The sequence below is a fragment of the Nycticebus coucang genome, chromosome 23 (genome assembly GCF_027406575.1).
Source record: "Nycticebus coucang isolate mNycCou1 chromosome 23, mNycCou1.pri, whole genome shotgun sequence".
Classification (NCBI taxonomy): Eukaryota; Metazoa; Chordata; class Mammalia; order Primates; family Lorisidae; genus Nycticebus; species Nycticebus coucang.
This window is the reverse complement of record NC_069802.1, coordinates 13,970,320-13,980,809: the sequence shown is the minus strand read 5'-3', so window position 1 is coordinate 13,980,809 and position 10,490 is coordinate 13,970,320. Positions and strand designations below refer to the sequence as shown.

The 10,490-nt window shown below is 42.5% G+C and overlaps 1 protein-coding gene across 1 annotated transcript; it reads right to left on the bottom strand.

Moving 5' to 3' along the window:
• Window positions 1-3,913: 3,913 nt before the first annotated feature.
• RPL9 (ribosomal protein L9) lies at window positions 3,914-10,080 on the bottom strand. Its single transcript, XM_053578166.1, has 7 exons — window positions 9,926-10,080; window positions 9,725-9,840; window positions 9,049-9,144; window positions 7,642-7,774; window positions 4,615-4,695; window positions 4,273-4,389; window positions 3,914-4,000 (listed from the first exon to the last, which is right to left on the bottom strand). The coding sequence occupies exons 1-6, from the start codon at window positions 9,969-9,971 to the stop codon at window positions 4,283-4,285; spliced, it is 579 nt and encodes a 192-aa protein (XP_053434141.1). The 5' UTR covers window positions 9,972-10,080; the 3' UTR covers window positions 3,914-4,000; window positions 4,273-4,282.
• Between the last annotated feature and the right edge of the window lie 410 nt (window positions 10,081-10,490).

The following is a 10,490-nucleotide window of genomic DNA, read 5'->3' as shown; positions in this document are numbered from 1 at the left end:
GGCGCCTGTGGCTCAGTTGGTAGGGCGCCGGCCCCATATACCGAGGGTGGCGGGTTCAAACCTGGCCCTGGCCAAACTGCAACAACAACAACAACAACAAAAAATAGCCGGGCTTTGTGGTGGGCGCCTGTAGTCCCAGCTACTCGGGAGGCTGAGGCAAGAGAATCGCTTAAGCCCAGGAGTTAGAGATTGCTGTGAGCTGTATGAGGCCACGGCACTCTACCGAGGGCCATAAAGTGAGACTCTGTCTCTACAAAAAAAAAAAAAAAAAAAAAAAAGCTGTTCTGTTATAAGCCCCGTAGTAGGAACTACCCACAATTGTGATTGTATTCTAGGGCCACGTATGTCAGAAGCCAAATCAAGTATATAATTGAGATTCTAATTAATAATGGACACTGTGAAAACATGATTTTTAAAAAGTAAATTAAAATTGATAGGAAATCATCGAGCACAAAGGCTTATGCATATAATCCTAGCACTCTGGGAGACTGAGGTGAATGGTTTGATATGAGCAATATTACACATGGAAAATTAGACCCAAATGGAGATCAGAAGATATTTTAAGTAGTGGAAATAATGCTGGATATGATTGAAACTATAAACTGAGCAAAGCTTTATGTCATTTAACTTTATATAAACTATACAAAAAGTCTTACTGCGAAAACTCAACATTAGAAAATAGTCTATGTTAAAAGAAAAAGATGCAATTAAAACTACTGAACATTGGCCAGATACAGTGGCTCATACCTGTAATTCTACCACTCTGGAGGCCAAGGTAGACGGATTGTTTGAACTCAAGAGTTTGAGATCAGCCTAAGCCTCTGTCTCTAAAAAAAAAAATACATAGAAGGGGACGGTGCTTGTGGCTCAGTGGGTAGGGTGCCGGCCCCACAGACTGAGGGTGGCGGGTTCAAACCTAGCCCTGGCCAAACTGCAACAAAAAAATAGCCAGGTGTTCTGGCAGGTGCCTGTAGTCCCAGCTACTCAGGAAGCTGAGACAAGAGAATTGCCTAAGCCCAGTAAGTGGAGGTTGCTGTGAGCTGTGTGATGCCAAGGAACTCTACTGAAGGCAATAAAGTGAGACTCTGTCTCTACAAAAAAAAAAAAAACATACATGGGTGTTGTGAAGAGTGCCTGTAATCCCAGCTTCTTGGGAGGCTGAACCAAGAGAATCGCTTGAGCCTAAGAGTCTGAGGTTGCTGTGAACTATGATGCTACTGCATTCTACTGAGAGTGACAAAGTGAGACTCTGGGCTCAGTGCCCATAGCTCAATGGTTAGGGCGCTGGCCACATATACCAGGGCTGGTGGGTTTGAACCCAGCCTGGGCCTGCTAAACAATCATGACAACTGCAACAAAAAAATAGCCAGGTGTTGTGGTAGGTGCCTGTAGTCACAGTTACTTGGGAGGCTGAGGCAAGAGAATTGCTTAAGCCCAAGAGTTTGAGGTGGCTGTGACGTCACAACACTGTACGGAGGAAGACATAATGAGACTGTCTCAAAAAATAAATAAAAATAAAAACAAAGTGAGACTTTGTCTCAAAAAAAAAAAAATTGAAGTGATAGAGAAATCAATTTGCTATCTGACCTGCCAAATTCAAACACTAAGCTTCTTTTAAAGTTTCTGCTCTTTGCCCCATTCAAGTAACCTTGGCAGTTTTCTGATGTTTTGCAAAAAAAAAACATTAAAAAAAAATTTTTCAGTTTAATACCAAGGTACATACAATTAGGTTAATTGTTAGGAAAAGTATGAGTTGTATTTGAGACCTTCTCCCAGGAGGTGCACCATACACCCTCACATTGCACTCCTTAGGTGTAAGCCCACCGAGTCCCCTCCTCCTGAACTTGTGTTTTTCATGTGGGCCTGTAGTTGTTCATCTACCAGTTTCAAATTAGTACTGAGTTCATGGGATACTTGTTTTCACTTTACTGAAGAGAATGTTCTCAGAATTTTTTTGTATTTCCCTTTGAGAACTGTGTGCTTCAGGCTATGCATAATTACAACTGGTTAACTCTGCTTTATTAACTATGTAGGTTATTTCCCTCAGGGTCACCCCGACCCAAGAGTCCCAGTGAAAACTCCTAGTGTCCACTAGGCAACTCATTTAACATCAGGGTCTTGAAGTAGATGGTGACTAAAGTTTAATTTTCAGCGTATTCCAAATATACTTGGTTCACGCTGACTATATTCAACTAACAACAACCTGGCAGATTCTTTAGAACCATGGAATGTGAATGTGTTTGACACTGCCAAGTTGGTTCTGCCCTAACACTGTCTTCCCCCACCTTTTTCTGCCTGTGTCCCAACTTCCTACTTCTGGGTAAAATTTGGACACTTACACATCAAAGTTCGGAAGATAATACCCAAATGCTTACCCATAGTAAACAGAGAACAAAATGGAGAAAGTCTTCTCTGGTGGACAATTAGACTCATATACCACACCAAAGTCATTAAATGGAAATCACTAGCTACAACCAACCACTGAGTTAAACAGTGATGGTCATACATGGCATACAAGTGTGCTCTATTCTCAAAAAGAACACCCGTTTACTCCCACAGCAGCCATATACTGGCACTCTCAACATTAACATCTCTGCCCCACAGTAATATTGCCACTTGGAAATTTCTCCCTTAAAAGAAATTATTTTGAAATCTTTTCAATACCTCCAAAAACATCTTTCCAGTCTCACGGTTATTTCCCTACCAATTTGGGAACCATCTATGCAACAAACAGCTATGACGGGTAGCACCTGTGGCTCAATGGAGTAGGGTGCCGCCCCCATGTGCTGGAGGTGGTGGGTTCAAACACAGCCCCGGCCAAAACAAACAAAAAATAAACAAACAGCTATGACTGCACCCTCATCCTTTTGAGGTTACTTTCTAGTAGGGGAGAAAAGCATCTAAGAAATATACAATAGGCTTAGTGCTTATAGCACAATGGCTACGACACCAGCCACATACAGAGAGGCTGGCAGGTTCCAACCTAGCCAGGCCTGCTAAACAACTGACAATTGCAACAAAAAATAGCCAGGCGTTGTGGTGGGCGCCTGTAGTTCCCACCTACTCGGGAGGCTGAGGCAAGAGAACAGCTTAAGCCCAAGAGTTTGAGGTTGCTGTGAACTGTAATGCCACAGCACTCTACCGAGGGTGACAAAGTGAGACTCTGTCTCAAAAAAAAAAAAAAAAAAAAAGATACATGATAAACTGTAAACATTAGATTATAAATACTATGGAGAAAACAGGTGGAGCAAGATAATAGGTTGGGGTGAGAAATGTCATTAATAGGGTAGTCAAAGTAGACTTTAATACAGACCTCAACTTAAGTAAGTCACCCACACAGCTCAACTAGAAGAGCCTTCCAATGGGAAAAGACAACTTGAAGGCTTTATGAATGATTGGTACTGACAACAGAAGGTCAGTTCAATTACTATATAGAAGTCAGCAAAGTTAAGAAATGACAGGTTTAAAGGATTGTTGCAGGATCTGAAGTAGAGTGAAACAAAAACACCCTGGCAAATACTGAGAATAGGTGGGAAGACAGTTAAAAGGCAGTTACAATAATCCAGATGAAGTAGTCTTTCATTATCTTCATTCCAAAAAATTAAAAGACTGAAATAGTATAACCCATATTTTCCACATTAACAATAAATAAGATCTTTATGTCCCAACTGATTGCTATCACTCTTTTACTTTTTCTTGCTTAATTTTTCTGATAAAGACTTTGAACCTACCTTACTACCTTGAAGGCATTCATCAAGTTTTTCCTATGGACTAGTAAGAGAAATCAAGATTTAGCATTTAACTCTGCCTGGAAAATTCCTATTCTATCCCTTCAGCATTGTTCTTAGTTCACTAGTGTTTATTCATGAACTATTTACTTGACAAGTAAAGAATAATAAGCTTAAGAAAAAGGTCCAAATTAATGAATCTTTTATTGCATTGCTGAAATTACAAAGAGATCTTAAGGAATATCATGTGGTGTCTTGCTGCAGCTGGGCAACTGTAGAAAGAAATGAAAGTATCTGTAAATTTCCATCAATACCCTTGCCCAGAAACATATTTTCTAAATAAATATAAAGCATACTTCAAAATTATGACTCACTGACTCATTAATGAATTATCTACATAGGAAAACATATGCAATGCCATCTCTTATATTGCCAAATTTATGTGTCCCAGAACCCAAATCTCCATTTTCTACTAAACTCCAGTTTAAGTCTTTAATTAAGAGCCTCAAGTACAGCAGTAAAAACTTATACTGTAAGAACCTACCTCTTAGATCTTATTCATCAGCCTGCTGAACTGTTCCTTTTTCAGAGACATAAATACCATCCAAAAATTTTCTGATATCCTTGTTTTTAACTGTTGTGGCTTGCTGAATCAAAGCAGCTACAGGAGTGAAAAAGATAAGGTGATTACTATACCAGCCAAACCCATTTTGAAAAGAAGTATTTGATTAAATATATGCCATTCTTGAAAGTCTTAGAATTCCATCTGTGATAACTTTTTAATTTCCACAATTTTAAAAGCTAACCAAATGCAAAAAGTAAAATACCACGTACTCAACTGCCAAGACTCAAGACAAAATTTTGTAGACACGGTAAACATGCAAACCTGAATTTGAAACAAGCTCAATGTCGTTTCCTTCGAGGATTAACTCATCTTTCTGGGCTTGAGATACCGAACAAGCAACGCCTACAAGGGGAGAGAGGGTATTTGCACAGTGTTAACATTACTAGATCCATGTAAAAAAACATTCAGGGCTAGTAATCTTGGCCATTTAAAATTCCACATACCTGGCAGTGCCCTTAGCTCAGTGGGTAGGGTGGTGGCCACATACACCCAGGCTGGTGGGTTCAAACCCAGCCCGGGCCAGCTAAACAATGACAACTGCAACCAAAGAAAAGCCGGGCATTGGGCGGTGCCTGTGGCTCAAGGAGTAGGGCACCGGTCCCATATGCCGGAGGTGGCAGGTTCGAACCTAGCCCCGGCCAAAAACCAAAAAAAAAAAAGAAAAGCCGGGCATTGTGGCAGGCGCCTATAATCCCAGCTACTTGGGAGGCTGAGGCAAGAGAATCACTTAAGCCCATGAGTTGAAGGTTGCTGTGAGCTGTGATGCCACAGCACTCTACCAAGGGCAACAAAGTGAGACTGTCTCAAAAATAAGTAAATAAAATAAAATAAAATACAATTCCACATACCCACTGAACCTTCTCTTGAGATTTGGCTCATGGGACCTGACTTACCTGAGCCAAAAATCTTACTTACACTTTCAGTGATTCGATTAAGGAATTCAGATAATAAAGCTGTTATACAAAGCCTTGTACCAAGCCTTAGTTCATTTTTTCTTTACATAATAAGGGTTTTCATTAAATGCTGCTGACCACACCTAGATCACAGATTACTTTTAGAAAACCATTAAGTTGATACTAAGAAATGTCCCTTCTTCCCAACCCTCCCCACCTGGAATCAAAAAGTAACACCACCAAGCATAGTAGCTCACGCCTATCTATAATTCTAACACTCTGATAGATAACACGCCTATCTATAATTCTAACACATTTGAGCTCATGAGTTTGAGAACAACCTGAGCAAGAGTCTCTAAAAGAGCCAGGTATTATGGCAGATGCCTGTAGTCCCAGCTACTTGGGAGGTTGAGGCAAGAGCATCACTTAAGACCAACAGATTGAAGTTACTATGAGCTGTGATGCCAGAACACTCTGAGGGTAACAAAATGAAACTCTGTCACAAAAAAAAAAAAAAAAAAAAATTTACAAACAAAAAAACACCAAGCTTTAGGTTCGGCCTATAATCCTAGTACTCTGGGAGGATGAGATAAGTTGATCACTTGAGCTCCAGAGTTCCAGACCAGCCCAAGGAAGAACGAGACCCCATCTCTACCAAAAACAGAAAAAAATCAGGTAGGTGTGGTGGGAGCTGTCTGTAGTCCCAGCTTCCTGGAAGCTGACTTGAACCCAGGAGTTTGAGGTTGCTGTGAGGCTGACATCACCACATTCTGGCTGGGGGAACAGAATGAGACTCTGCCTCAAAAAACAAGAAGGAGGTGCCTGTGGCTCAGTGAGTAGGGTGCCGGTCCCATATATGGAGGGTAGTGGGTTCAAACCCAGCCCCAAACTGCAACAAAAAAATAGCCGGGCGTTGTGGCGGGCGCCTGTAGTCCCAGCTATTCAGGAGGCTGAGGCAAGAGAACCACCTAAGCCCAAGAGTTAAAGGTTGCTACGAGCTGTGTGACATCACGGCACTCTACCAAGAGCGATAAAGTGAGACTCTGTCTCTACAAAAAACCCAAAACCACTAAGCTTCAGTATTTCCAAAAATTTACTATGTATGATGGAAGCACTGTTCATAAATATTTTCCAAATTTAACTCATTTACTTATGAGCAGTTCCCAAGTTACAGGGAGGCAAGGGAGACAATGTGCCCAGGGGTATAAAGAAAGAACTGAACTTTAAGCCTAGACTGTTAACTAGTATTCAAATGCTCTTTCCTTTGAACTGTAAGTGTTCTCACCATAAAGAAATAAATGAGGTGATGGATACGTTCATTAGCTTGACTCTGTCGGTCCACAATGTGATGTTTCTTTTTTTTTCAATGTCGCCCTTGGTACCATGCCATGGCATCACAGCTCACAGCAACCTCAAACTCTTGGGCTTAAGCGATTCTCTTGCCTCAGCCTCTCAAGTAGCTGGGACTACAGGTGCTCGCCACAACACCTGGCTGTTTTTTTTTTTTTTTTTTGCTGCAGTTGTCATTCTTTAGCAGGCCCAGGCCAAATTCAAACCCGCCAGCCTCGGTGCCCTAACCACTGAGCTATGGGCGCTGAACCCACAAAGTGATGTTTCAATACATGTGCACATCATGGAGTAACAAATACAGCTACATAATACTGTGCTAAGCAAACTACTCCAACCTGTAATCCTTCAGGAATCCCAACTGGTATGACGATACAAACACTAACCAAGACCTATTAAAAATCAGGCCAGGCAAGGTGGCTTACGCCTGTAATCCTCGCACTCTGGGAAGCCAAGGTGGATGGACTGCTTGAGCTCATGAGTTCAAGACCAACCTGGGCAAGAGCGAGACCCTGTCTACCAAATATATAGAAAAACTGAGACAAGAGGATCGCTTGAGCCCAAGAGTTGGACGTTGCTGTGAGCTTTGAGGCCACGGCACTTTACCCAGGGCAACAGCTTGAGACTCTGTCTCAAGAAAAAAAAAAAAAAGCATAATGAAAAGACATGATTCTGGCAGCACCCGTAGCTCAGTGGGTAGGAGCCGGCCACATACATCCAGGGTGGCAGGTTCAAACCCGTCCTGGGCCAGCTAAACCAACAATGACAACTGCAACCAAAAAATAGCCGGGCGTTGTGGCCGGCACCTGTCAGTCCCAGCTACTTGGGAGGCTGAGGCAAGGGAATCACTTAAGCCCAAGACTTTGAGGTTGCTGTGAGCTGTGATGCCATAGCAGTCTACAGAGGATGACACAGTGAGCGTCTCAAAAAAAAAAAGAAAAGACATGATTCTGAAGCAAATCTAATTTCACTCACAGTTAACCCGAAACCCAAGTCTTCAAAGGTATGAAGGAAAAATTCTCAATTATCTCAGACATCATGCACGTACCTGCTCTCATCCGAACCCGGCGGATATATTTTTCACCCAAGAAATTTCTTATTTCAACAAGAGACCCATTCTCCTGGATAACAACGTTGATGGGGAAGTGAGCATACACAGACCTCATCTTGTAACGGAAGCCCTATCAAATAAACAAGCTGTTAGCATGACTGAGAACGTTTTTTAACAGTCATCACTCTTGACTTACTGTCAAGATTTTCTGACACCTATACCAAGAAATAAACATGTTTCTCTGTCTCCTAACAAGAATGCAAACCTCCCTAAAGAGGCATTTTCTTCTGTATCTCTTAAACCCTCCGTAAACAATGCTAGCTTCCTTTAATAAGAACCCTTCAGGCGTCCTCAAACTTTTTTTTTTTTGTTAGAGACAGAGTCTCACTCCATGGCCCTCGGTAGAGTGCAGTGGCCTCACACAGCTCACAGCAAACTCCAACTCCCGGGCTCAAGCGATTCTCCTGCCTCAGCCTCCCGAGCAGCTGGGACTACAGGCGCCCGCCACAACGCCCGGCCATTTCTTGGCTGCAGTTTGGCCGGGGCCGGGCCTGAACCCACCACCCTCGGTATACGGGGCCGGCGCCCCACCAAATGAGCCACAGGCACCACCCCATCGTCCTCAAACTTTTTAAACAGGGGCCAGTTCACTGTCCCTCAGACCATTGGAGGGCCAGACTATAGTTAAAAAAAAAAAAACAAAACTATGAACAAATTCCTATGCACACTGCACATATCTTATTTTGAAGTAAAAAAACAAAATGGGAAGAAATATGATCATACCACCTCATGTGGTCCTCAGGCCATAGTTTGAGGACCCCTACTTAAGCTCCTCAGTACACCAGATGGTGAGAATTGAGGCTATCAAGCCAAAAGATCCCTTGCCTTCAAGGAACTTAGTCTAAGAGAAAGGGGAGGAAGGCAAAAAGGAGATCTTAGTAGGTTTACAATAAAGTATGGGGTGCCATTATTAGGTACACCCTTGTCTAACGCAAGGCTAGGAAAGGGGAGGAAAGGGGATCAGAAAAGAATAGTGAAATGTGCAGAGAACTCAGAAACTAGACCTTTTTCTATCTCTTACCAAGAAGTTCTATTGTTAAGAGACATACCAACTAATGATCAAAGCTACCCTATGTGCTGCTGTACACTTCCAATTAAAAACATTCAAAAGGTGTGCCTCTTTGGGTGAAAATCACCACCAGCCTACTTGTAAAATCTGCATCCTTCTGGTCTTCATTCACATTTATCATTTAATCCTACATACCCAAGGATGCCTATTTGCCAAGTTCTAGAATTCATGTATTTCCCAAATTAACATGCACAAATCTCTGTAGTAGATGCCCGTGTTACATGTAACACAGCTAAGAAACCTGTTCCAAAACAAAGTCTGATTAGTCTGCTTACCAGTGTAACACCCTTGATCATGTTCTGTACGTGACTACAAATAGTGCGAACAGTAGCCAGTTCCTTTCTATTTCCCCACCATTTGTCAACCCGGAGCTGTAATAGAACAAAAACTCTAGAAGATTCTATCCAAAAATAAGCAAGACTTGAAAGACAGCAATTCACTTATTCTAGATTGTACAATTAACCCTAATTTTAAATGTGATTTTCAACTAGAAAAATCCAATTACATATAAAGCCTCCAATAATAATCAAATGTTAATGTTATAGGAACATAAAGTTTGTGTGCAACTTAAATAGTAAACTAAACTGCACATGAACTTTATGTCTACTTTGTATAATTTCATAAAGGACTGACAACCCCAAAACATGGATTTTTACACAAGGTACAACAAACTTCATGTCTGCAAAGCCAAATCATCAGGCTTAAATTAAGACCCATTATCCAGCTCCCAAAAGTGGTACAAAGCAATTAGAAGGAAGTTAAAAGCCTAACTTCTAACACTATTAACAGCTGCCACAGAAGACTACTACTTTTGAACGTTACAATCCGCTGTATTCATGTTTTTTCAACACCTTTAGAGCAAAACTACTACTTTAAAGCATTCATAACTGATGCTGTTTTAAATCACTACCTTCCAAGCAAGCAACCGAAGTGACCAAAACAAGAACTCACCCTCTTCTTTTTCTTTCCAAGGAGACTGAGTTCCACATTGATATGGTTGAAGTCCCTCCGCAGGGTTCCTCTGGGACCCTTTACGATAACTGTGCGTCCTTTCAGAGTGATGTCGACTAGAAAGAGAACGCACTCGTGAGACCACAAAACAAGGCAGAGGATGCAATAAAATCATTAAGAGAAAGACACCAAGCCTCGTACCATTTTCTGGAATGTCGACAGTCTGATTGCTGAGAATGGTCTTCATTCTGAAACACAAACACTTGGAGTGAGAAGGCCACGCCTGCTTTCCACCAAACTACCCCGCACGGAGCCCCATTCCCACTGGAAACTGCCCGGCAAAAATTCGGGGTCAGCAGCAGGGCTGATAACAAGCGCGTCCCGGACTGGAAGTAGTCCCAAAGCGGCTGTTAGGAGGACCAGAGGGCAAACTCCCGCTCAGCCCAACCCTGGAAGTCCTACCCGGCGGCGCCATCCCATAAAGACCAAGGGGCAGGGGTAGGCCAAGAAGCCCCTAGTAGGACTAGCATTCGGCGCCATCCAGTCCATATTGAGCTTGCCGAGCTAGGGGACAATCAGAGTAAGGACTCCGAGCGTCAAGCTAGCTTCCCCAGAGCCGATGGCTTCAGATTCCCAAGACCTACCGACCACAGAACCCAGCTTACCTCGCGGAGATGCTGCAAAGAGAGAGCGTCTTTCGTCATCACGTTCTTGTAGCCTGTAGGAACCCTGCGTATTGCGTCATGAGTGCGCGACCCCACGAAGG

Coding starts and splice junctions, on each gene's coding strand:
- RPL9 (XM_053578166.1), bottom strand. CDS start 9,971: ATGAAGACCATTCTCAGCAATCAGACTGTCGACATTCCAGAAAATG. Junction 9,145..9,724: donor TTGGAAAGAAAAAGAAGAGG/GTGAGTTCTTGT, acceptor GTTCTATTACAG/CTCCGGGTTGACAAATGGTG. Junction 4,390..4,614: donor TGAGCTTGTTTCAAATTCAG/GTTTGCATGTTT, acceptor TCACTCCTGTAG/CTGCTTTGATTCAGCAAGCC.